This window comes from Sugiyamaella lignohabitans, chromosome B, assembly GCF_001640025.1.
Source record: "Sugiyamaella lignohabitans strain CBS 10342 chromosome B, complete sequence".
NCBI lineage: Eukaryota > Fungi > Ascomycota > Dipodascomycetes > Dipodascales > Trichomonascaceae > Sugiyamaella > Sugiyamaella lignohabitans.
In genome coordinates this window covers 232700-259932 of record NC_031674.1, presented here as the reverse complement: position 1 = coordinate 259932, position 27233 = coordinate 232700, and the positions used below count along the sequence as shown (strand labels likewise).

Here is a 27233-nt window from a genome sequence, read left to right as displayed (position 1 = left end):
GCATATGACCCGACGAGGCCACCATCACCACCTGTTCACTGCAGATACCCAACCCAATCCGACCTCACCCTGCTCGGTCTAAAACCTACTAAGCTACTCATTTAAAACAGTCTCCCACACTTATCAAACACACTCCCAACCTAACTTAAATAACAGCAACTGATTACGCAACCGTATTTATACTGGGCCAAGTCTATCATCTACTGCCTCTGCTCGGTTTTTTGTTCCTGTACTATTGGTGCTTATCATTTCCATTCTCCAAATAGACGCTATTCTGCATTTGTGATATAACCTCCCCACCATCCTATTTTATTAGTCTCCGTCTGTCTCTATAACGGTTTGTTCGATCTACTACTGATTAGCACTACTTACTACCGCAGTCAAAGATAGTTTTTATGAATTAACCTGCTGCATAGAAAGTGAAGAACCTGCTGTGAAATAATATTCTCTTGATTTTTTCTTCTAATATTGATTTTCACTTCTTATTGCGGTCTTATTTTAATTATTTTCACTTTTGTTGCTCTTTCTTGGTTGATTGATTTCATATTTTGATTCTTTCTATTTCTCTTATTTATATCCACTGATTTTTTGGTTGCAGGCTTGCCAGTTATTTGCCCTGCGTTCAGTTGGTTTTGTAATATCAGATAAGTGCTTTCCTCAACGCCATCCGGATTTTTTAAGTTGACACTTGTCAATATCGGTCATATTTTTCATCGGCCTCATTTATCTCACATTTTCATATCACTGATAACTCCTTTACAAACTGGTTTCAACTTCGACTCGTGCTTCCTTCGACTTTGATTTCAGCCACAGGCCATTTCTCTTTACCTCCTAGAATGAACCAGAACCCCAACATGCAAACAGCACAGCAAACTCCTGCATCCCCACCCAAACGTGTAAGTCTCAAGCAAGCCCTTGATTATGGTCGAATTATTATTGATTACAAACAGATTCGGTTCTGGTCATACTACTTCGACCTGTCGAACCCCGGTGGTACCCCGGTGTTAACCCGATAGTGCCCAACGGATCTGTAGATAAGAGCCATATGGCCATGCGACCAGCGAACTAACAGTATCTTATAGGCTCCAGAGGAGGAGCGACTAATGAAGATGTACGGCCGACTGCCGTCAAGAGCAGAGCTCTTGAACAGAAAACTCAAGGACCGCAAATTCTTCGACTCGGGCGACTACGCTCTCAAGCAAGCCGGTAAAGACACTACACAGGTGGTAGGTTCGGAACATCCAGTGCCCGAAATCATCCCACACCACACATCCCCACCACAGTCGCGGCACGCCAGTTTCTCGTACGGTTCGGCCACCGCTGCTCATGACCCTAGCTTGATGGCTGCTCATGAACTGGACCTGAAACTGAAAGGCATCCACCGGTCGTCGATTGCCTAAGTAGCCTGTAGTAACTGGTTACTTGGTGATCTCATTTTCATGTTTGTTTTTATTTTGCAATTTTATACACAGCATCTGTTTTTTTTTGTCTTTTTTTGGCTTTACTCGTTTCGTCTCATCTTTACCTAGGTTGTCCTGTTCAGTTGATTTTTTTTTTGTCTCACTGCTTCATTAACAACATAGCATGCCACCGCTGAATGCCCTGGCTGTGCACGTTACGTTTCACATGACAACATAAGCGCTACGGCCAGGAGCGCCAATTCAATCCTTGTTCACTATGCGCTTGATTTTGCTCTTCCATATGTTCTTCGTTCACCCAAGAACCATCGGTAGGATCTGACCTTAAAGTTTTGGCTATTTAGTTCCGAGTCTCCAGGAGAAAGTATAGTAGTACGGCAGTGGGTAGTAATGAAATAATTTATCGGCACTGGGCACATGCCTCCGGCGGCTGGGGCTCTGCCCCAGACCCCATGGCTCCTCTCTCTTCGCTCGAGTTGGGCGTCGACGGTGTCTATTTTGTCGAACGAGGAAATCTCTTGCGAAGCAAGAGCAACGGGGTCTGGGGCAGAGCCCCAGCCGCCGGAGGCAGGCACCGTGCCGTAGAAATTGAGGGTTTATTTAAATAACTGGGATACAGCTGACACTGTGTACCGTGGGAGTAGATCTATATATTACAGCAGCACATAACGCCGGTTTGGGAGGAGCCTATTTTTTGGGCCTCTGCTTCGTTTCACTGTCGTTGGTAGGATGGATCTTGACCATGTTGGGGTAGTTGGGGGTGTTGAATTGATAGCCTTTGCTCCAGTCGTAGGAAACGGCATATGCAAATAGAGTGCCGTTTCGATTGAATGCAGTGGAAGAAATGGTGCCTCCCACGGGACGAGAGAACTTGAGTCGCGAACGCGAGTCCTTGTCCCAGAAATGGACAGTTCCATCTGAGCCAGCAGTGCAGAACGTTCCGTACACAGGGTGGAACGACACTCCGTTCACCGAGTAAATGAGATTGTCGTTACGAGGAGGCGTGGCCTGGTCACGGTGGCATTTGAATGAGAAGCCCAGTTTGGCCTGCTCGGCATCGTCCACATACTGGATGGCACAACGGCCCTCAATTGACGTGACCGCGTACCCATTACCGCTGGGATAACATGCAACCACGCGGGTTTGCCATTTGAGCGGTGACTGGGTGTTTTTGAATATCTGTCCTGGATTCGAGAGATCTATAACGCAAATATGACGCTCGGCGGTTCCTACTACTAGCAGTTTTCCTTGTGAATCCATTGAGTATGCCCGTTCTGGCAGTTGGATGGTCGAGATGGCCTGTTGTTGACGTAAATCCCAGTATCGTAAAGTCTTGTCCCAAGACGCAGACGCCACTACCGGCGACCCGCTACCGACATCTACAGCTCGCACCGATGATACAGGCGCATCGTGCTGTCCGATTTGTATAGTTTGACTGGATTGAAGGTCATGGGCGCGAACTGCATTGTCGCATCCTCCACTCACCACTTTTGAGCCGTCTTGAAACCATTGAGCCGTCAGTACTGGAGCCTGGTGTTCGTACATGGCTCTACCCTGGCTGTCTCCCTGTGGTGACACCTCATAGATGCGAACCTTCTTGTCCCATGAAGCCACGGCCAGGTAGTCAGCCTGTGACGAGAAGCTCATATCCGAGATCGAGTCCTCTGGCGGGTTGGCCAGAGTCCTATCATTTTGCAGCATCAACTCTGAACTTGGCGCTGGCCCATTGGATGTAGTTCCAACGCTTCGTGATGCGAAAAGCCCCGACATTTCCAATATATATGTATACGCTTGGACCTAGAACCGTGAACCTGATGTGCCCATATCACCAAATATGTATATTTTTCAACCACACAGTAAACATCGTGCGGCGCGAACGTGCGGCGCAAGTTCATGAACCTTCCTGAGGATTTGGACCGAAGGGGGTTATATTCTGGGATTTATGGGTGGGGGAGCCTGCCTCCGGCGGCTGGGGCTCCGCCCCAGACCTCGTTGCTCCTCTCGCTTTGCTCGAGTCGTTGGGTTCGTGTTCACCGCAAGACCACTCGACCCACGCACGCTGAGATCCCCCACGAAACGACTCGAGCAAAGCGAGAGGAGCAACGGGGTCTGGGGCGGAGCCCCAGCCGCCGGAGGCAGCGCCCCCTACGGCGAGTTTGTGTAGAAATGTAGAAAAATAAATATCATATTATTGTTGTTACAAGAGACGCCTGCATCGATAGAAGACCTAGTAAACAGAATAAATAGTTGGGGTGGCTGTGGCTGTGGAGTGTTTAGATGGGCGCTTTCATTCCTCGTTTCATGCGCAAACTCTCACGCTTTCTCTGGGCAGTGTAGTTGGGATATGGATCCTCAACGGGGGTGGATGGTTGAGAGCCGGGGGACTGTTGGTGGGGGCGGGTTGGAGTGACGGTCATTTCTTTGAATGGCGAATCCAAACCAAAATCGAAATCGTCTGGATTAGCTTGAGCACTGGTCCCGACACTGGCTCGGTGGGCGTTCTTGATGTTCAGCGGCGAGGGTGCTGGGGTGAGCGGCATACCTAGGCCAGACGTCGTGGCTTGGCCATGATGATTCGGGGTGTTAAGAAGCCAGTTGGCAATGTTCTGTTGAGTCTGCGAACTGTAAGCATTGGGCTGTTGAGGTGGAACATTTTGCGATTGGCTTCCAAGCTTGGGGCTTCCTCGGCTGCTGGTGCTTCCCTGTCGTGTCTTTCTATCAAATGGTGATGGTTGTATGTCTATAGGGCTTTGAGGACCTGCATTGTTGTTACTGTTGTTGTTATTGCTATTTTCATACTCGGGAATTCTGAAAGTTGGAGGTGGTGGAAGAAGTGAAGTTCCTAATGGCGATTCATCAGCAAAAGCCATTTCCTCGTCGTAGTCATCCGGATGACCTAACATAAAGGCTGACAAAGACACACCATCATTGGTAGTAATGGCATGAGCTTCGCCTGGTGATGTTCCATTAGCAAACCCGGTGCACGGTCGTTTGATGCGATTGGCAAGTGGTGTCATAACTGGAGACTCTGGTGAGCCATTGCTACCAAAAGACAACTGACGAAAGAAACGGTTAGGAGGAATGGTACCGGGAGTGATTGCTGGGGCGTTTGAAAAATTAAAGCTAGAATTAGAAGAGAGTGAACTGGTCGATGATGCTCTAGTATAGATTTGCGTAGGTGCAGAATTACGTTCACAAAGTAGAAGTAACCGTTTTCTCACTGCAAGCATGCTATGAAGAAAAGGACGGCTCTTCTTTTTGGCTTCATGCAATGTTGTTTTAGCGACTTGATGGACAACTCCAGAAGGAGGAATCTTTCCAGCAAATGGCGCCGTAGTAGGATTGTCAATATAAGCCTGATAGATGTTCATTAACAGGTCATCATCTTGACTGGGCCAATCCAAAAATGAGTCGAGAGGGTTGTCTAATCTGGCATTGACGTCGCTATCATCTTCAGAAGTTGCAATTGATGACACAGAGTTCAGTCTATGGAACATGAATTGACGGTTGATTGTTGGTGTGCCAATTGTCTGGTTGATAGGTGTGAGTGGAGGCGGGTTTGATGAAGTGCTGTTGACACTTGAGTTAGATGGAGTTCGGGTCATGGCGTATCCTGGCATACCACCACCACCACCACCCACTCCACCTCTCATGTCGTCAGTAATGTTGATATGAAGATTGACAGCAGCTCTCATTGTTAATCTGAAATAGATGCAAAAAACAAATGTCTATGGCTTTCAGCACTACCAAGTGCTATCCAAACTGGTCGAAAAGGACTGAGTGATTGACTGCTGACTGACTGACTGACTAACTAACCAGCTAATTAATTGAGTGACTGGCTGGCCAACTGACTTGCTGACTGACTGACTAACCGGTTGATTGACCGACTGACTGAAAACCAGTTGTATAAATATCTGGCAATGAATACCGCTTAAACTCTAATATATAGATGTCTTGAGTTTATTAGAAACACTGGTAATTACCAAATATTGTGCAATATTGAACTTGTCCACAGGCGTCAGGTAATGGTAATTGGTATAATAACAAAATATCTCCACCCAAGTGTTAAGAGTCAAAAATAGCAGCACTTAGCCAAAGTATTTATTCTCCACGCAACACAATGAATATGCAGTGAGCATAACGCACTATCAGGCAAAGTTCCTCTAATCGAGCTTTTTATCTGCCCCTGCAGAACCAAGAATGAATATAACTACCTCAGATAAGCGAGTGTCAATGAGGCTTGAAAACACCGAATATCAGCCCAGTACGCTAAAAACAGACTGAACTTGTTGAAATACCAGATAATATAAATCACGTCAATTAATCAAGTTCCAATTAAGAAAATGAAAGACAAATTCACAATAATATAACTAATAATCGAATCGAACCTGCCACAAGAATAATAATTTCGAATAAAAGTCATAAAAAAATAAATTTCTGGTAATCCTGTAGTTTATATATTACGATTTATCTGCATGGTCGGGCTGCTGGGTGGTGCAGCAGCAGCGCACCACCACCACCACCACCACTACTACCATCACCAGCAGGAAAGTCTCCCAGCACACACGCGTGATAGGTGGTGAGGTGATAGCTGGGAGCGGTAATCTGCACGATCGATGTATTCCGGGTTTGGACGCGTTTTTTACAGCTCTCGCCATATACCCGGTTCCCCCAAGGGTTTCAAAGGGTCCACACATGTGGGGGGAGTCACAAAATAGACAATGCCCGCCATGCCGTTTAATCAACGCCAACAATAACTCCAGGAGATTTCTCTTATGTTAGAAAAACACAAACAAGGTTAGGACCAACTCACTTCCCCACTTCCAAGACTTGCCTATACTCAATCCATGTCTCCATATGTGCAATTGCCGCCTAATCTGTGCTAGAACCCACTTTAAGCAGTTACGGAAATGTCAGGTTGTGCCTCGAAAACATGTCTCGTAGGCAGGGAGTCCCCACTTTCCCTCAACATAGAGCATGTTAGGGGCCCTGGTTTTTTCCGTCGTCGAAAATAACCAGCCATTCAATTTATGGCCCACGCGTTTCACATTTCGTGTTGCGCTTGGCCAAAAATGGGTAAATTACTTGTTGCATGACGCATGATCTAATTGTTTTCCTGCAGAAAGGCTCCTTGATAACGTCGATCCATGCGATCTGGCGGCGGGGGGCCTGGAGACGTCTGGTACCTCTTCTAAACAGTCCACAAAATGTGAGGCGAAGAAAAGCATTCCATTTTGCGACTTATGAGCTTCTCTTGATCTGGCCAACTGTTTGGAGCAGACCCTGAACACACCCGTACACGTTATCTACGCGGCAAGCAGCCCCAGACCTAGCAGGCCCTTCAACAATGTATTTCGCATTTCAATCATTTTACTGGGTGGCCCTGGCGATCACTGGTATCTGATAATGGTTAGAGCTGTTGTTAGAAAATAATATAATTAAGGTTATTCGATTAAGGTTAATAGAGCACTCGGACGGTTGGTTCGGAGGCGAGTGCGGGACGAGGCGGTACGGCCACAAACGACCGAGCTTCCCTGACTGCCTCTGGCGGTTGGGGCTCCGCCCAGGCCCCGCTGCTCTTCTCTCTCGGCTCGAGTCGTTGCGTCGGGCCTGTCGGACCGATCTTGGACTTCACAGTCGTTCTTTCGTGAAGCAAGCAGTCTCCCCGCGAAAACGACTCGAGCGAAGCGAGAGGAGCAACGGGGTCTGGGGCAGAGCCCCTGCCGCCGGAGGCAGTCAAGGACATTCGTGTAATCCGACTCAAGCGAAGCGAGACGAGCAGCGGAGTCTGGGACAGAGCCCCAGCCGCCGGAGGCACAAGGGACTGTTGAAAAGAGATAATATTTTATTTTATACATTCTCAATCATTAATAAATACACTTAGTCCTTTATCCTACTCCCAACATAAACTTTTTTTGAAATCAATAAACAAAAACACCAGTCATGGATTTTAACAATCCACGCCCTAAACACTCATTTCTCATAAATAAATAGAGAAATTGACACCCATGTTACTATGTGCAACTTGCACGTGGAACACCAAGAGGAAACCTCCAAAAAAAATTGTAAACGGCAATTGTAGACTTGATCACCAACCAACTTGTTTTCCACACACCAGATTCAACAGTCAAAAGCTCGTTGGACTTCAGAGGAGTCGCACAGGGCACGGGGGCAGGCGCCTAAACAACTGAACTCCAAATCGCATTTCAAACTTGATGATCTAATAGGTACTCTTCTCGCCGAGTGAAAGTCTTTTTAACCAAATTAAAACCGTTTTTTCTTCTTTAAGTCGTTCCTTACAAGGTTATTCCAGCATACAAATTCGACACCAGTGGTTCATAAGAGCCAACTTCATCGGCATTGTTAGTGCCGGTTCGGTCGTTGAATAGAGTGAAGTCACCACAAATACCATCCTCCAAGACATCATCCAGTGAAATAATAAACGAATCACGTTGGAAGTTGACTTTTCTAGGAAGGGATGAATTCAAACCGTTATTGACTGAGGAAGAGACTCCGACAGAGGAGAAAACTTCGTCAACCGAAGACGCTGCTGGTCACACATCACCGCTGCTGGATGATGCGCCTGGTTGGAGTTTTCAAAGTTGTAGGAGTCTTTGTCGTCCTCGAACAATTCTTGTTTGATATAGGTATTGTGAGACGGAGGGGTCGAGATTGTTGATTCATTTGATGAGTCGTCGAAATCGAGATTATCAGATTGAAGTGGGGAGTTGGACAAGCTAGGAGCTGTCGTGATGACATTACTCAAAAGCAATGCTTCTGGTGAGGTACATTCTTCTTCCTTTACTGTTGAACTCAGTAACATTGTTGATGATGATGACGATGATGATAATGGAGACGAGGATCTACTGGCTTTGGTGTGCAGTTTATCTCTCTCACTAGAATCATCAACCGAAGTACCTGGTGTACTGGTGCCAGTGGTAGTGGTAGAAGTACTAACAGGTGAGACCATATCCGAAGAGCCTTGGCTAAGTAAAGTAGCAGTTGGCATCGAAGGAAGACTAACAGTGAAGTCGGCACTATCCAATACACTCAAATCGCCAGTAGTCTTGGCAGTCTTGAGAACATTTTGAAGTTGCTGGACCTTGGCCATCAACAGATAATGTTGCTCCAACATTTGTACTTGGGATTCCTTCATTTGACGCATGTTTTGTTGAAGTTGTTCATTCTCACTAGTCAAAACAACACACTTCTTTTCAAGTTCTTCAACATGTTTTCGCTTCTTTTCACGAGACGCATGTGCCGCCTGTCTGTTTCTCATAATACGTTCAATACGACGTTGTTCCTTCTCGTCCTTGGTCTTAGCACGCTTACGAGGAGGAAGCGAACCAGGGGGGAGGGGCAAAGTCATGACTTCCTTGCGCTTATTAGCACCAGAACCAACAGTAGTAGTGATGGTCAAACCAGTTGCGGCATCAATACTCTCGGTGGTAACCATATCCGAATCGTCCAAGTCATGCTCTTCGCTCATCTGACGGTCAGACAACGAACAATCTTGATCTTGGAGTTCATCCGTCTCATTCATATTATCTTCATCGTCATTCAAAGCATCCTTGTCATCAATCAACGTATCATCCCCATATTGGAGAGACTCATCCGAGAACAAATACAAATCTTTTGGCTCCGATTTAACAACAACCATTTTTGAACAAGATTAAAAATCAAACAACACAAACAAAACAAATAAAAAGACCTATCGAATGAAGAAGAAGACAAAAATCTCGAGACAAAAGACTTTTTTTTTATAGTTGCTAGGCTCCCCTTTATAGACGATTATGGTACGATGTCGGTTATGGAAGAGTGAAGAACACACAACACACTAAGTGGACGGCAATTCAACGAGGAAAAAAAAACCTAACAAGCGGAATAAAAAACAAACTTGGATATCAAGTAATTTAGACTGAAAATACCAAGTGAATAGCAAACGAAATAACCAGTATTCCCTTTATATAAACTAGCAGTCAAAGACAAAATTGGAAAGTGGAAAGATCAAGGGGTGGAATTAACCAACCTATTTATAGGATTTATGCGTTCGTTTAGAGGCGGCGGCGTCAGTGGCAGTAACAGCAGCGGCAGCGGCACAGCAGCACCAGGACACAGATTAAGGTAGCTAGGTTTAAGGGGCTAAAAGTGGGTGTATGTTATGCAACACGCACCATCACATTGCAAGGGAGAGAGAGGGGGTGATAGCCCAGTTAGGTTAAATGTACGACGTTTCAACCAACCGCAGTGGGCATACCCATGCCGGGTGGCGCCAAACAACCCAGGTAACGTACATGTGCATGGATGCATAAGATTATCAGTATAATACGGTATAGAAGGCATTATGGCATCGCCAACATACGTTGGGACATTTGATATTTTAAGTTAAGGAGGTTATTAATTGGACTTTTTTAGTGTACTATTAAACTTTAAACTATATCGAAAAAGGTTTCAGTTTGGTGGGTGTATACGGACAAGGCGGTCGGGTATGGGCGTATAAACGGGTGTAATTAGAGTGTAGGCGGGAAATGATGCTTGAAGTTAGTTCCAAGCCAAGCCATATAGTCTTGAATCTAGTTTTGTATTGTAAATTATGGATCGGGATTGATACTGATGCAGGTTGATAATGTTGGATTGTTATGAGATGCCGGTAGATGAATTGTGGACTCTGAACGGAGACCGCCGAACGCCGAACGCCGAGCTTTGAGGCTGAACTCTGAATGTTATTATTCGAATTTTTCATCAGCTGGATTATGATTATGGGTTCCCGACTCTGACAACCCTTCTTCATCTGCTCACCCTATACCCCTCTTCGCCTGAACTAAAACGTTCCCAGACGCTCGCGGAGCGAGCAGAACGGGGTCTGGGGCAGCGCCCCAGCCGCCGGAGGCCGTCCGACATAACTAGCTGCGACTGATTATGCTACTACGCGGATGGCGGAAAGTGTATATCCATAAATACAGAGTACATATCCAGGCTCAATAGGATTTGAATAGAGCTGTCTCTACAACAAACATGCCTGTGCGAGATTCTGTTTCAATTAACGTTTGTCTGGCCCTGTGAATATTACGCATATGAGGCCATATATGAGCAGGGCGCTATTTGACTTCCGCCATCGTCTCATTTGATTTTTTTATTTTTTATTTTTTTATTTTTTAGTTGGCCCTCTATTTTATACCAGAAGCTAGGAGAGGTTTACACTACCAATCAAATCCCCAGGACTAATTTAATTAATTTACCTATTATGCGGACCCCACCTGCCTAACCAGTATTGCAATTAGAGTTAATTAGTCCTCGATGCGGCAGGCCTAATAGGATTGGATTGGGATTATATTAATGCTGGTCAAGGCTTGGGTCAGAAACAGGAAAGGAGCCAGTACGACTGTTAGTCTAGCGTCTAGTATAGTTAAACTAGTGAGAACAATGGATCGGGATATAACTGCTAGACTTTATTATTTTGTGGTAATTTTCAATCGGGTGTAACTGGCTCTGTTTTTTTCTCTAAACGTTATCTAGAAGTCAACGGAGTAGCAGTCGCATGCCGGAAACCCAGTCCATCCAATGACATAATATCTACAGCCGTCTGTTTGTCCCAGACACACACCCTTTCGATCATGATCAGTGCCCTTCCATGCAAACACGCACGAAACCTGGTCAATGAGAACCTTCGGCCGATCTGATACCGCAGTGTTTGTTCTGATCCTGTTTCAGCCCTGACATGGATGCGCTGTTGGGTCTCCTCCTGCCGCTACCCCCTCTGATACATGTGCTTCTGATGCTGCTTCTGCTGCTGCCCCTCCAGTTCCCCTCTAGTGCCCCTCCAGTTTCCCTCTAGTGCCCCTCTGGTGCCCCTCTAGCGCCCCATCAAGTACCCCTCCAGTACCCTTCCAGCACGCCTCGAGAGCCTGCACTTGTGCTGCTGCTCCTTCCGATGCCCGTGATCCAATGGCTGACAGCTGCTTGCGACGGCTCCTTACAACTGCCGCTGGCGACTGCTGCTGACTGCCTCGTGCTCCACTCGAAGCTGCTACTGTCAGAATATGTTTCAAATCAGATCCCTGCTACATCGATCGACAGTCGGAACAACCCATGTAACAGCATTATCCACAATCTAATGACGATCAAATGATCTAATTTTACAGCAGGCCCCCGCTTGTTTGCTCTCATTTCTCCGAAAGACTCTGTCCTGATACTGTATAAAATTACAATTATAATTTCCACAATCCCAAGCATGTGGATAATAATAGTTCGAAGGGATAAAAATAGCACCCCAAAAGGTAAATATCGGTTGGAAAGGAAATGCAAGATTTGACGGCTTTGACGGCTAGTTAATGAGCTAGTATGTTTGCGAAACTAGTCCCCTGTCAGACGGCCAAGCGATCGGTCCCGTATGGCTCTCGTTAGCTACGGCTCCGATGCACGGTTAAAACGAGGTTCGTGAGTGGAAAAAAAAAACACCCTCTCCCACCGATAGAGTTTGGTGGGTAACAGTGCACATCTCGCGACAACTTTTGACGTGCAGCATGTGAAGCACCACAGTTCTTTTTTTCCCAGGGCCTGTCTGCGAACAATCGAAACTCCAAGTTTAAATTCAATTTAGCACTCAATTGGAACCACTTCCGATCCGCCTCATAAACTGCCTCCATGAGTCTAATGAACCTAGTAAACCTAGTTTTTCGCATGAGACTTAATCCCCGGTGAGACATGAACCCGCCATTGCACCCCGACACCGCCATAAGCTCCAAATATATCAATATATCATCACCTGTTGGCGCTCATACCACCAACACACCCTCGACTCGGAGAACCAGCACGATCCACCTTCTCCAACCAGAGTCTCAGTCGGATTCTCAGACCCGAGTCAACCCCTGCCAGAGCTCGCCGACCCCTGACGCGGTCGCGGCCCCAGCCGCCCTTAACAGAATATTTATTCTCTATCTGCAACGATGGGCGTGATCGATTGCATATGGCGACAACCGATCGAAATCGCGACCAGGGGGGTCTTCCAGGGGTGGTGGGGGGGAGTGCCTCCGGCGGCTGGGGCGATGCCCCAGACCCCATTGCTCCTCTCGCTTCGCTCGAGTCGGATTTGGAACTCTGTTGCAGTCTCCCTCCTGCGGCTGGGGCCCGAACCCCAGATCCGTAGCTTCTGCGAAGCAGGAGACTGCTGGGACCGTCGACGAAACGACTCGAGCGAAGCGAGAGGAGCAATGGGGTCTGGGGCATCGCCCCAGCCGCCGGAGGCACGCCCTGACCAGGTTGCGACTGGACCCGCCGAGTGTTGTCGAGACCCTTGCAGGGCGTCGATCTGATCGTCTGTTTGTTGTTGAAAACTCCCGTGTATGCGGCTTCATGTCGAGCGTCTGGAATGTGGATACCGGGAATGTGGTGATTGTTCCCACCGGATAAGGCAGTGGGCAGCCGGGGGGCCAGTGAAGTCGGCTCGCAACCTAGGTCGTTGTATGGGTAGAGTTGTTTCCTGTTGACCGGAAGCGACAAAGGTTATCTCCTGTCAGGTCTCTTCAGCTTGGTTTTCTGTTTCGTGGGAAAACTCGCTAGGTTTGCTCGTTTGATTGGTATCTTCGAGTGGTGAAACTTGGTTTGTTGTCTGGTCTCGAATGTGTTTCATTCCCATTTTTAGTGCCTGGGATTCGGTCGCTGCATCTGCCGGCTGTGTACATTCTTATGAGCCGCTGGCGTCTGATACCGGTTTTCTCATTGCTTCAAGGCTTTCTGAAATTAATTAGTCTTCTGACACTTGCTCTGAGAAAAGTTGTTCAGAACAGTTGCTGATTCACCCTGGCACAAGCTGAGTTTTCATTCATCTCCTGGATCGCTCACTGGCTGTGTTAAGTTTCATTCCTGCTGTTATAGTTAAAAAAACCCACCCCCTTCAGGTGCTCGAGCTGCATTATCAATATCAACTTAGAGCTTATTTGGGTCTAATCCATCTCATTTGTTTGGTACTTTCACTGTTTGACGTGACCAGTCGCGACTTTCGCTTAAAAGCTCACTGAAGCTATCAGTGTTGTCTGCTTGTATAGGTGGTACCGACAGTGTCATAGTCATGCCCGAATCATTTTCTTCTGCAAGTAGTCTGTCGACATTTGATCCGACTAGACAGTCGCATCTGGATCACAGCTTGCTATACACTTCAAATCTTGATCTCGCTGGTCAGGCACTTGCAACACCCTCCAACTACCATTCGCATTATGATAATAACAGAAATGCTCGTCAATCTGTCAAATCTTTCTCCAATTCTTCTGAGAGCAGTGCTCCAATAGGACTCGGTCTTAATCTACAATTCGCTCATTCGGCTTCCAGTTTGGGCTCGGTTAACAGTGACGAGCCAATGACATATCAGACGCATATAACATTCTCTAATGACCACAGGTCATATCCGTCGGAGATTTTCCCGGAAGATGAGTCCAGTAGCCCGCTGACTGCTCCTGCATTGTCGCCTGGTTCTTCTATATATTCGCCTCGAACCCCCGGTAAGACTCCTGCGGTCGACGCTTGCTCGACTCCTCCGACAAACTTCTTTACCTATCCTCAAAATCCCACAGCCACCGCTGTTACCACGGGTCTTACTACTGGTACAACAGTAGGGTCTCGTTCTAACCCGTCTCCCTCCATATACTCTCCCAATACTGAATATTCCCCAGAGATTGTTCTTCCCAAACGTGCTGAACAAGCTAACCACACCATGGCCAGTTTCAATACTTGGAACCTACCAATCCAACCAGACCCCAAAACTATCGAGGTTCCTCATCCCATCAACAGTAATATGCCTTATGTCTTACGTAGAAGGGACCTCGACGTCGACGAGATAGAGGCTGCAAAGCAATCGACGTCTGAAGATTACCCCGTAATCCATGGTTTGGTGCCAATATACGGATCACCCAATATCGACTCTTTTTCCAACTTTCCTTATAAAAACTCCCTGACCCCTCCATACATCGCTAAAACTCTCTCGTGGCACACAAATGACACCGAGAGCTCACTTTCTAGCAGTGGAGCGCTGGTTAGGTTTGATAATGAACCCCAGATTTATGTGACTGAAGATACGACTTCTGACATCGAGCTGCTGCCTATCGAGGCTCACCAGTCTGAGCTGATTGACAATGAGCTGGGATTATCTACACCTGAGATTGTCAACTGGCGAAGTCAATATCGCCGCGATATTACCGTTGCTAGTCTACTTCGAAATACTCCTTCCAATTCCAATCTCAAGAGTGAAACGTTGAATTCCGTCTCTCCCAAGCTTATAGCTCCATCTTCCGACCTGAAATCCATGACTCCTCCAACCCTGTATGCAGCTGGCTTCCCTGTGCTTCCTGAAATACCATTTTCTTCCAAACACAGCAGGTTCCAAGGGATTCGTGGAGGCGGTGTTTACTACGACTCTGAGAAGTTTGGCGGTCAGTACGCCCGTCTCAATTCGTATGGAATGCCCATGGCATCGAGATTTGCATCTCGCTTTATTCTGGTAGCATGTATTATATTTCCCCCTCTTTGGTTTCTTTTTGGCACCGGCTATTTCGACCGTGTCATAGGTGTCATACCAGCTTCCGAGAAACGGATCGCTCTGGTTCTTGGTACTGCCTTTTTCCTTATCGTCATTGCATGCATCTCCGTCGGCCTCGGCTTGGCATAACTGGAATGCTTTATTTATTTTATTCGATTGCCTATTTATTCTTATCTATTTATTTTTTTGCTTAACTTTTTTTTTCCCGTAGCTGTCTCCGGCGGCTGGTGCTGTGCCCCAGACCCCATTGCTCCTCTCGCTTCGCTCGAGTCGTTTCCGTTGTTAACTTTATATCAAGTCAAAGCATGTTAAATATACTACTGAGTGGTGATCTCGTCCTTTTTAACCTCTTGGGACGATTGAGATGCAGGGGCTTTGGGTGACTCGCCAGAGGGCGAACCCGATCGCTCGTCCGTCAGCGAGCGACGAATCGCTTCTACAATCATCATGTCCTCAAGGTCTCTTATCCTTGTACGACTTGGCACTGGAAATGAAGTACCTGAGGAAGGCGACGATGTAGTATGGCGACGACTGCTTCCGCTTCCGCTGGACGAGGATCCGAGAATGGATGCTGGAGATGAGGGGCTTGAAAGACCCCGTAGCCTGGATGACGACTTCTTTTTCTTGTCATGGCGGCGAGAATGGCTTGACGATGATGATGCCGCCCCTTCATTGCCTTCAAATAAGAAAGCAGATGCATGAAGCGCGTTTGCCGCAGCCGATTTACGAGCGAGCTGATGTCTTGCTCTACTTAGCTTCATGGCCCAATCAGGTCGAACATGGTCTGTTGTGACTACCTCTGGAGCGTTTGGAGGTAAAGATCCACGTCTACGAGGAGTTCCTGTGGCACTATTACTAGTTGACATGCTCACAATGCTTGCTGCGGATGATGAGACTGGTGTATGATGATGGCTTGAAAACACTCCTGATAGAGACGATGATAGATGAGCTCTTAAAGATGATGTGAGACTGCTGGCAGGTATTCCGGATCTATGTGGACTAGGAATGTACACAACACCGAACTCAGGCATTTGACAAAATGGGCAACAGGCTGGCTCGGAAACAAGTGCTTCTTCTGGATTATCAGTGGCTGGTGCTGTAGATGGACCTGATCCGTTATTCTCATGGTATGGAGGATGGGGATCAGGTCGCTTGATTTGTACAAAACACTCTGAGCAAATTGGTTGCGTACAACAACGCGTGGTGTTGAGATATTTCGGATAATTCAAGAAGCAAATAGGACATTCAATAGCCCCACGATACAAAATAACTTCCATAGGTGGTGGTGCTGGTTTCATTGAAGAACTAGTAGGGCCAGGTCCATATCTTGAAGTAGTGTTTGCTCTGTTACGTGGTAATAGAATTGGAGGGCCCAGCTTAGCAGACCCTTCTCTAGGCCTCGTCTCGATGCTGATGCCCCCTCCAGATGTAATTCGTGCACTGGCATTGGTGCTTATGCTATTTGTTCCTGTAGCGGTATCTTCAATATGCATTGTTTCGGTCTTAAACTCGATGATTCTCATGGCACCAGATGATGAAGAAGCTGGTGATGATGGAAATGGGATAGTCTCATCTTCTTCGGCAGAAGCTGCAAGTGGTGGTGTCATTGGCTGCTTTTGCTTACCATTACTAGGTGGACTTAGTATACCATCATCAGGATCACTACTCCTGCTGCTAGAACTCCGAATCGAGGGATTCGACTCAAAACCAGCTAACCTGCCGCTGCTTCCTCCATCATCAGAATTCCTAGCTTGCAAAAAACTTCCACCAACAGCATTTGGTAGGGAAGAAGACACCCACTTTAATGCATTTTCACTTTCATATCCTTGCTCTGCCGACTCATCGGTTTCAGTGGCTGGATCGACAGGTGTATCAGCTTCTTTCTCTTTCTTTTTACGATCAGGTTCCTCAACAGGTTCAGCCTGATCTGATGATGTTGTAGGTGACACTACTGGATCTGTAGCTGGTGGAATAGGTAAATTTCTCACTGCTGCTAACAACTGTCGGTCAGTCCATGTATCATCGTAATCTTCGATTCCTTTGTAGAATGGAGCCAATCTACGTTCGATCTGATTTGTTAGTATCCTTACCAAAATTGAAACCTACGTGTTATATCTCTAATACCCATGGATAACTCTGAGAAAACGTAATCTTCCACAGAGTGCTTCAAGCACGTAACAGTGCGTCCCCCCAAGTAGCAGATCCCACATAACAGAAACAAACATGGATCAACTAGAGGCTTTGACCCATTTTGTACTTACAATCAAATTGCGAACCACTTTGGCTTTGAAATCTTGTGGTCCGGAATATACACCTTGTGGAACTAGGTAACCTCCATCAACCATTTCCGATACATCCGACACCAGTGGGGCATCACTGGCACTAGACTTTTCTTTCTTCTTTCCGCTCTTACGACTTAAACCAGTCACTGAGGTGCCGAAACCAGACGTTTCATCACGTACAGTAGACCGGGAGCTGGTCGATGATAACCTAGTCCGTCTCGAACTAGAAGCGGTTGTCGTCGAAGATTCGGCAGTTGCTGTAGAGGCTGATCTGGATCGTGAATTCGATCCACTGCCCGTAGCACTCACGTCTTTTGTAGGTACATTTCCCATTTTAATAACAATCCTAATATGTCCAGTGGATTTTAAATTTCATTAAACGCCAGACCTTTGCTGTTGGTCTCCAAATGCCTGGTAATGCAAGCTTTTGTACTCAATAGGCGCCAAACCACCTAAGTTTATTGATTTCCGACTCTGTTACAATAAGATGTTGTCGTCAAGTTGATATTTTATCTTTTCTCTTTCTCTTTCTGTTTTGTTTTGTTTTGTTGAGTTCAAAATCTAAAAATAAAAACCACTTTCAAAATGCTATATAACAAACGAAACCGAATCAGACCCAAATATTTGCACAGTAATAGCTATAGTTAGTTGTCTTCCATGGACAGAATATTTCCCGCCAGTGGAACAATAATAAATAGCTATGTTTAGCAATAAATAAAAAGAAGTTGTTGGAAAGAACCAGCAGCTGAATAAAGAATACTAGTTGTCGAGAATAATGACACAAACCCCTTACAAAAAAGAATCAAGTGAGGATGTTGTTGGTCGTAATGTAGCTCGTTTGGTTGAGACTTCCCACAGTGGGTAAAATGGAGTGGGGTACTTTGTCTAAGCCGGATGGATGGTGCAGCAGGTGCGTAAATCAGTCTAACGCAGCACCGAGCCCGACTGTCCACGCAAGTATATTTTATCTGGTGCTATTTATTGTGATCTTTGATAAACAAACACTAAAATTGTGACAGCTTTAGATGGATGATGTGTAATGTTAGCTGAGCAAACCAGACCGATCGAGTGGTAAAAAGGTCTTTCCTTGCGGTCTCGTTATTAAAAAAAAATGAATTTAAAGGGACATTGCTGAAACAAGACTTTCTCGGTCATGAGAATACAGGGCTCGTCATATGGACAGCTGCCCGTCAGTAGACTTCGTTTAGACAATCGATTTTGTCTCCACACCCTTTTTGTTTGACAGCTCTAAGTGGCAGCATCTCCCCCAAAAGGTGGGGGCAAAGCCCTCTGTATCGGTTCCAGTCGGGCTCGCTTGCATATGTAACCATGCATAATTACACCAAAAACGACTGATAGCAGCTGCAATTTAGCAGCCGGTCACAGGCTCCTCCCCGACGAACGGCATAAACCCCAGCCGCCATATGCTGCCTGGTCCCATCCTATCTGCCCAAACTGTAGGCCGTGTGGTCAGAAAATCCCCTGATGATAATTCTGCCTGACACCCGCTGACCTTCATGCCACTCCGCCGGTCTGGTCTCACTTTGTCGGGCCGGCTGGTAACATGCGGCAAACATATCTCATACCTCATGTCGTATAACAAACAGAACGAAATGCACACAGCCTTAGCTACAACAGCTTTCCGACATAGCATGACATGACATGGCATAACATGAGCCGCCACGGCTCGAACACCCGGAGCCACATCCAGACAAGCCAGTTTTCCATTAAAATGGGGCCTGCCGCCTGCCGCCTGACACGAATATTCTGCCAGCAGGATCCTCGTTAGTACGATGACCGGTTGAGACTAAGTTTGAAAATAATTTCAACTAAAACAAAACCGAGCAAACGAAAAGCAAAAAAGTGAGTTTGGTGTTACCATTTTTGTTGCAACTGGTGACTATCGCAGATATCGATGGCCGATCTAACTCGATATAGGCCGGCGATGACATGGGTTGTCGAGCCCTGCTGCAATTAAAGCTCCGGGATATTACGCGATTGGCGTACAGTTGCTCCAACGGTTTGTAACAAAAAGTATATTGGGCTACTATCGCGCCTTCAAAGCTACTACGCTACTACTACTATATTCTATTGTTCCAAGCCGAGAAGAAATTTTTGTCACATATGTAAATTACGGTGTCTCAGAGTCTGAGACACAGTGACGTGAGTTTACATGCCGACAGGAAGGAATCGGAAAACCCCACTAGATCTGACGGATATCGGATATTCGCAACAATACAAAAAGACTTTCGTCGGCTCTTGTCTTCAGGTCTAGAATTGCTCTGAATGAGATTAGAGAGATCAGCAGTCTTGCAGAACCTGCAACTGTGCCAAGTCCGACTTCCGATATGCAGTGGCTTTTATCTACATGCTAAATATGCTGTCTAATACAATCTACAGGGGTTACTTAACTTGATGATTGCATTATCTTGTGTAAAAAAAAGAGTAGCGAGAGCATGTCTATGAATTTTGTTGTCGCGTGATTGTTGGAACATGGGATTTTCACAGTGGATTATGATTCACGCACGTATAAATAATATATAAATATGGACCTGCTGACCTGCTGACTGGAGAACAAGTCAGTTGCCAATCCTCACCTGATAAACCATATGTACGCATCTAGTTCACCAAAATGAACTAACAAAGACCGACCGCATCATTCCGGATACAGCTAGGTCTCGCGAGGAGAAGACAAGGGATGACCAACAGACTAATGACCACTGAGACATGCCACCACTTGTCAGGTCTCACAGATAACATAACATTTAGAACGTCAACATGATCCTAATGGCCCACCATTATGGTGGACCCCTCAGGTGACCACCTGGCGGATGAATCAGAAGCATATGACACTCAGCCTGATAGTCTCCTCTGGAAATAAAATCGGGTTGCAACACCATAAACACTGTCAATTCACGCACTAGGAGGTTTTATTGGGTATATATCTTAAATATAAATGTATGTATAAAAATATATGCAGGGTCTATGGAGATCTGATTTTGGGTCATATTCGACATGTGCCGACTGAGAAATAACTCTGGTCCCAAACAAATACTCATTCCGTGGTGGCAAATCCCTAATCACTCTGGACCCACCGGCAGCTCCCTGCGAAGTAAAGCCACGGGGAATAGTCCCAGCCGGCCGAAGTAGCTCCCAGTCGAGCTGAATCTTGTCTGCCCTAGTAATGTAATAGAAAAAAAAATTATTATTATTATTATGAATACGCTGCATCAGGTACCCTACTGATGGTCACCCATTATGTTGTGAAGAATTTTATTCCTTCCTTACAGAAACAAACCTAACCCTCGAGGCATTGGCTGTCTATAAATATCTGTCTAATCCTCTGCATTTTTAAATTTTTTTTTTTTTTTTTCCTTATTGACGACGTACTTCATAGGATCATATCTATAGGTCACGTCCTTCTTTGAGCTCTTCTAAAGAGCCACAGAATCCAACTTGGTTGATGAGATAGATACCTGCACACCCTAGAGTGAGAATTATGTTTGTTAGGTTGTTGTCTTCGGACATCACCTTCTTGCGAAGCCTTTGTATAGAATCACGGATGTTTTCATTTATGATCTTATCCAAGACGTCTTTGAAGGAGCGATGATCTTGACCCTCTATATGTGCTTCCTCGGAAGAGTTATATTGGGTGGGTGTGTATGGCTGTCTGACAAGTTCATTAGTACCAGGATTTGGTTTTGTGAGGTTGTCGTGTGTATGTAGTAGTGTAAGCTCAATATCGACTTTAAAAGACTAGAACAACGGACAAACCTCCGGCGGCTGGGGCTGTGCCGCAGACCCTGTAGCTCCTGCTTCGCAGGAGTTTACTGGCGGGAAGGGACGAACGACTCGAGCATAGCGAGAGGAGCAAAGGGGTCTGAGGCGTAGCCCCTGCTGCGGGAGGCCGCACCAGTAGAAAAACAGCCTAGCCCGATTGGGAAATTCCAGGGGTGTTACTGTTACTAAGATCAATTCAAAAAAAACTACATAATCAACAATTATACAGCTAAGCATCAGTCTCAAGAGTAATGACGTTGTGCTCAGAGTCAAGAGCGGCAGCTCTCTTCTTGACGGATTCCTTGCGAGGACTGGGTGCTGCGAAGATAGCATCCAGCTCCTCAAGTGTAAAGCCCTTAGTCTCGACAAAGAGGAAGTAGGCAATAACAAACTCGACGGCGCACCAAACGGTCCTATTTTTGTTAGACTACAATCCAGAATCTCAAACAATCTGAAAAAAAAAAATACTTACCAAATCAAATAGGTCTTCCATCCAATATTCTGCAGAGCGACTGGTGTAGCAAATTGGTTGACTAGCGGCGGTTAGTAACAGTTGTGCTGTAAAAGGTTATGTTCGAAACTTACTTAGACCAACGGCATTAATGACCAGATTGCAGAAAGCACCACCCTTTGCTCTCATTTCGTATGAAAGGACTTCATTAGGATAAAGTGCTTGCATAGGAGTAACCGCGATGGCTGTGTTTTAGTTAGTATATAGACTTGGCGGAATAGACAGCATCTCAACTTACCATAGACAACACCGAACAAGATGTAAAAGGCAATACCAGCTTGAGCCCAAGCAGTTGTCTTTTCTCCAGAAGCATCAAATCTAGCGACGCAAATAGTGACCAGTGCCCAGAACAAAGTCATGCCAACAAGCGAACCAAGAATGACCTTACGACGACCGATTTGCTGAATAACCTGAGCACCTATTAAAGCTAGAATGAAGGATAAGAAACCGGTACCAAGATTGTAGGAGAAAATAGTTCTGTTGGAGGTGATACCGGCAGAGTGGTAGAAAGCACCAACGAAATAACTGATACCACCATTACTCAACTGTCCGAAACAAGAGTAAACAAGGTTACAACAAAGACGATAAATACTGGCTCTGTCTCTGAACAAAGCTCTGTAGTCCCACCATCTCTTATCCGTACCATCGAGTTCTAATTGCTCTTCGAATTCACGGATTTGCAAAGTAATGAAGGCATTTTCTGGATTGCCCTCACCATGGTAGTATGTTAAGATTTCCTTTGCCTTTTCTTGCTTGCCATTACAGTAGAGCCATCTAGGAGACTCGGGCAAAAACATGGAGAAGATTACCACAAGGCCAGGACAGACCATCTGGACATAAGTAGGAATAATCCAGGCCCTGTTATTAGGGATATTTTGAGTGCAGAACAAAACAACCGTAGCAAGAATGGATCCCCAGCAATAAAGGGTGTTGTAGGATCCAGTGATAGCTGCTCTGTAAGATGGGTGGGAAATCTCAATAGCATAGATGGGAGCAGCAGCAGTTGCAAAACTAACGCCAAAACCAAGAACAAATCTACCTCCCATTAACTGATTAATATTTTTCGAAGTCGCTTGGACAACGGTACCGATGACTACGATAAGACAACCGAAGAACATTCCAAATCTTCTTCCGAAAGTATCGTTTACAGGACCCAAGAAAGGGATAGTAGCAACACCACCAATTTGATACATGGCAGAAATAAGACCGGCCTTGATACCGACTGTAGTTGCTCCGAATGTGTCATTAAATGGTTTAAGAAGCAACAGAGAGGAAAGTAAACTTCCATCGTAACCATTCATGGTGGAACATAAGAAAGGAATAAGACAAATGATATACAGCTGAAGCATTCGCTTGGAAAAAATCTTAGGAGGGTCCTTTTGAGCAGCTTCCAGGAGCGCATCAGACCCTCTGAATTCTACGATTTCCTTCTCAGGACTGTCATAGACGACATGCTCGACATTTTCAACTTGAATCTTCTCGTCAACCATTTTTTGGCTTGTAGATGATGAGAATAAAAGAGATAATCACCGGAGAACCATCGTCCTATATATATTTCTAAATTTGCTATATAACTGAACTCATGCTCTAGAACTGATAGCCATAGGACTATTTTCTGGGCACCTGGGGTACATGCAGATTTCAAAATTCCGTTTGATTTTCCGTACACCATGCGAGGATCGTCACTTCAAAAAAGCCAAGATTTGCTAGTTTACCCCCATCTATATTTACGATATGTTGGAGTTCAGGTAGTACCCCACAATTGTTAGCCAAGATCGTCACTGATCACCGCTTAGATTTCCTTGAGATCATATGGAGGCCCCTGCCAAGGGGTGTGATTTGGAAATTCAAGGATAAAAGGAATTAATAATTGCAATACATAGATAATTACAGGTGATGGCGTGGGATGACAAGTGCGGGGACCACTCATTGATTCCCCGAAAACAGGGGAGGGGCATATTGTGAGACAATTATCCGGATAAACTTCTGTATCCTTACATACTAAAAGATATTTACCTTTTTGGTCACAGTACAGAGCATAGAAATATGTCTGTTATTTAGTGTAAGGAAAATTATATAACAGCTAGAAATATTCACGCTATCAGCAAAAGAGGAGAAAATGCCCACCAGACATTCGACATTTTGATTCAGCGAAATGTGATACACTTGGAAATTCCCCCACATTGTGCCGTACAGCTGATGCAAGTTCCCCGCATCTGTGTACTATTGTCATTCTGTCATTCATACCCACGGATGGAGATCTTCTCTCTTGGACACTAGTGGGAGATTCAAGCGGATTTTAAAAAGGAATTCAATGGGGGTACACGGAGATTCAGGGGCTCATTTTGGGATGTGATAGATACCATACCTGTGGGGTTTGCATGTATCATCTGCAAGTCGCCAAGTTTTAAACTCACAATTTGTTCTTATCATACATATTGAAAATTTACATAGCAAACCGCGAGGGGTAAAGAAGCGGGGCATCGGGGAGTTTCAGGAGCAGATAAAGATTAGAGTCGGCGACTAAAAGGTGTCAACATCAGTTTTCTATCAAATATAAGTGCATTATCGAAGATAGCGTGACGCGATAATTCAGACCTGTTCTAATTTTGGTCAGTCGTTTTTATAGGTCTGCGGTTATGAGCGATCCTCACGGAGTGTTGGGAATATGTGGGTTAAAGGAACGGAAAAAAAAGAAAGACGGCAAAGAATGTTTTCGCGTGTTACGATATAACAAATCAAGAAATTGATTCTTAAGAAACCCGTTTGCTAGCAACCAAAATACAACCAATCGCAACAAAAAGGTTACACAGGACAATAATAAATTAAATAAATAAATCGTAAACTATTTACAGATGCACAGTACAATCACATCATCATACACTTCGTCCAAACCGCGAATTATATCCTTCCACACCAGAAGCAATAGCCTCTTCTATTGGCTCATCACCAGCATCTAAGGTAGGAATAGATGGATCTCTTTCAACGATCTTGAATGCTTTGATTTGGTCACTTAAATCAACCAGATGTGGATCAGCAGGGTTCGCCGACGAGTATCTTCGCGGTTGTGTTGACGGCAATGTATCTATTTGTGACTGTTGTTTACTCAATGACAATGATTTCAATTCCTGAATAATATCTTGCATTGATCGATTCTGGCTCTGTGATAATACTTGCACCTCCTCCATTAAAGCAATCTGAAGTTCATATTCAGTTGATGCACCGTAAGGTAGTAACGTGACATCCTTACGAGAAAAGAGGGACGCATCTGACAATTGGGAAGCAAAAAAAGTCGATGCCTGATAATGCTCTTTGGTACAGTATTTGGATAGGTAAGTAGATGGCAAGATCATCTTCGGTGTTCTATAATTGATCTGATGTGCTTTGTGAATACCTTTAGGATCTTTATCGCAAATTGGATACCCACATCGGTGAAGAATATTCCTCTCAACAACAATATCTTCGTAGTCAGAACCAGTCAGAAACCTGCTAGAGAACTTTAAAGCATCACTTTCAACACCATCAGACATCAATTCCACAATTGAAAGTAGTATTTGTGAAGCCTCACCAGCTGAGAGAAATCCTGGTTTAGAGTATTTGGCTATGATCCTGCACATCTCTATTAGAGATTGTGAAGGACTATTATTGGCTGAAACATTATGGGTGACACCGTTGATTACTGCGTCTTGCTGGGTTGCAAATTTGGGGTGAGCTGTTGAATCTCCAGTATCCATAGAGAATATAGTATCAGACATGAGGACAGTTACTAAGGGGGCCAATTAGCTTTTTGCTTGATGTTCTTGTTCTTACTGCAGTAGGCGATGAGTATTGTGGGGTTGGGAATATATGTAAGAAGTAGAGTTCAAGATCAGGAAGAAATGCGTACAAAAGACGACAGCTAACACTACTCTGAGGTGTTTAAGAATGTTATGCACATATGCGCATATGCACAGAAATAAGTTGCCACTCTCAGATAGCTTAGCCATGATTAGATATGGCTTGTATCTATCTATTTTGTGTAACATGACATCTCTTGACGTAATCATTCCGATTTGCTTATCCTTTAATATTCATTCGCCACGTTATAAGAAATGTGCCAGCGAGAAGCCTTTTTGAGAGTTCTGCATATGTACAGACCCTGCATATGTACTTTCGTCATAATTATCACCGGCACAAGATGTCGTTGAAACGTAATGAAAAAAAAAAAAATAGACTGGTACAACATAACAACAAATATATATATATATATATATTATAGTACGCAAATGGCAGAGCTAGATAATCAAGATTTACCGTCACTCACAACGTCACCTACGGTTTCAGACAGCTTTAGTTCGACAACATCTCGTGCCAGCGATAGCTTTTTTCTATCTGAAAATGACCACACATCTATTTTTAATTCTACTTTACTAAACTCCCTTGATCTAGTCTGGCCTTCTGTCATTGATGGGCCAAATCGGATACCAAATTTGAGGTCAGTGGCCAGAATAACATCGTTCAACCGTATAAACATATCATTTCAAATCCCCAATGACTTTTATTCAAATACAATATGCTGGTCAAAAGAAAGCAAGTTTCTACTTATTGCTATTGAAGATAACATATACTACAATACCTATACACCTAATCTGGAAGAAGAAGGAAGAGACAATCTTGCAAATAACCCAGTGGAAGATCAGAGGCGAAATTTCGATGAACATGAACGATACTACGCAGCTCAAAACATGTTACCAATTACTTGGGACTTCATACCACAAAATACATCCCTTACTCCTATTTCAAATGTGGCAGTTTCTTCCCAAAAATTGGTAGCGTATTCTAGTTCCCATCACTTGTGCCTGTTCGATATGCGAACTATGAAGCCAGCAGCAAGGTTCACTCATGAACATGCTCTCTCGTTTATCGCATTTTTTCCAAAAGAGGCTGACAGACATGCTACCAACCTTTTCTTCGGTGACGAAAAAGGGAAAATATTCCATTTGCTCATCGAGCGGTTCAATTTTGATGAATATTATGTTTCAAGAAGGGCAGAATTAAGTTGTCATTCCAGTCAAATTTGTGGTAAGAATCACCTATTTCTCTTTCAGATATGGTACTAACGACTCTCAGGAATAGCTATAAGCCCAAACTGCCAGCTTTTGGCTGCTGGGGAGAATGATAATATATTGAGTGTATGGGACATTTCGGTCCTGAGTCGACCAAGTCTAAAGTACACCCGAAAGCACAAGGCCGCCATCAAGGCGATGGCATTCTGTCCATGCTCTCCAATTCTTGCTACTGGTGGTGGCACAAACGATCGAACAATGAAGTTTTGGCACGTAAACTCTGGCATACTAGTAGAAGAGCATGAAACCCCGGGTCAAATTACTTCTTTGGTGTGGGCCCCCAATGGTCGCAAAATAGCCGCTACTTTTGGATTTCTTGGGTCTGATTTGGTCTTGGTATACTCCTTTCCGAATTGTACCCCTTCAAGGGGAATAACCAAACCAAGCCGCAATTATCGCGCAGTTTCATCAGTGCCAATATCCTCGGATATTATTGCTATTGCAGCTGTCATGGATCACCATTGCTTTATTTACTTTGTCAAGCTTTGGGAGACAAAGCAGGAACTATCAGCTTTAAGAGTTTTCAATAGTGAGCTCGTTGATATGATAGATGGAGTCGAATTATTAGGTGCCATAATTAGATAAAGCTCCCCCACAACTTTCAATAGA

The 27233-nt window shown here is 45.0% G+C and overlaps 7 protein-coding genes across 7 annotated transcripts; 1 reads left to right on the top strand and 6 right to left on the bottom strand.

Annotated features, from left to right (window-relative positions):
* Positions 1-1109: 1109 nt before the first annotated feature.
* IGO2 (Igo2p) lies at positions 1110-1400 on the top strand (the record flags this gene model as incomplete). The annotated part of the gene is made up of 1 exon (XM_018878980.1): positions 1110-1400. One exon carries the CDS (start codon positions 1110-1112, stop codon positions 1398-1400), a length of 291 nt encoding a protein of 96 aa, XP_018736939.1.
* Positions 1401-2105: 705 nt separating this feature from the next.
* GLE2 (RNA export factor GLE2) lies at positions 2106-3188 on the bottom strand (the record flags this gene model as incomplete). The annotated part of the gene is made up of 1 exon (XM_018878979.1): positions 2106-3188. The coding sequence occupies one exon, from the start codon at positions 3186-3188 to the stop codon at positions 2106-2108; it is 1083 nt and encodes a 360-aa protein (XP_018736938.1).
* Positions 3189-3691: 503 nt separating this feature from the next.
* Positions 3692-5113, bottom strand: AWJ20_2050 (uncharacterized protein; the record flags this gene model as incomplete). Its single annotated transcript, XM_018878978.1, has 1 exon — positions 3692-5113. The coding sequence occupies one exon, from the start codon at positions 5111-5113 to the stop codon at positions 3692-3694; it is 1422 nt and encodes a 473-aa protein (XP_018736937.1).
* Positions 5114-7902: 2789 nt separating this feature from the next.
* Positions 7903-9078, bottom strand: HAC1 (transcription factor HAC1; the record flags this gene model as incomplete). Its single annotated transcript, XM_018878976.1, has 1 exon — positions 7903-9078. The coding sequence occupies one exon, from the start codon at positions 9076-9078 to the stop codon at positions 7903-7905; it is 1176 nt and encodes a 391-aa protein (XP_018736936.1).
* A 6185-nt stretch (positions 9079-15263) lies between these two features.
* SIP5 (Sip5p) lies at positions 15264-17561 on the bottom strand (the record flags this gene model as incomplete). The annotated part of the gene is made up of 2 exons (XM_018878975.1): positions 15264-17015; positions 17208-17561. The coding sequence occupies 2 exons, from the start codon at positions 17559-17561 to the stop codon at positions 15264-15266; spliced, it is 2106 nt and encodes a 701-aa protein (XP_018736935.1).
* Positions 17562-21644: 4083 nt separating this feature from the next.
* On the bottom strand, positions 21645-23009 carry HXT13 (hexose transporter HXT13; the record flags this gene model as incomplete). The annotated part of the gene is made up of 1 exon (XM_018878974.1): positions 21645-23009. One exon carries the CDS (start codon positions 23007-23009, stop codon positions 21645-21647), a length of 1365 nt encoding a protein of 454 aa, XP_018736934.1.
* A 1386-nt stretch (positions 23010-24395) lies between these two features.
* RTR1 (Rtr1p) lies at positions 24396-25274 on the bottom strand (the record flags this gene model as incomplete). Its single annotated transcript, XM_018878973.1, has 1 exon — positions 24396-25274. The coding sequence occupies one exon, from the start codon at positions 25272-25274 to the stop codon at positions 24396-24398; it is 879 nt and encodes a 292-aa protein (XP_018736933.1).
* Positions 25275-27233: the final 1959 nt, after the last annotated feature.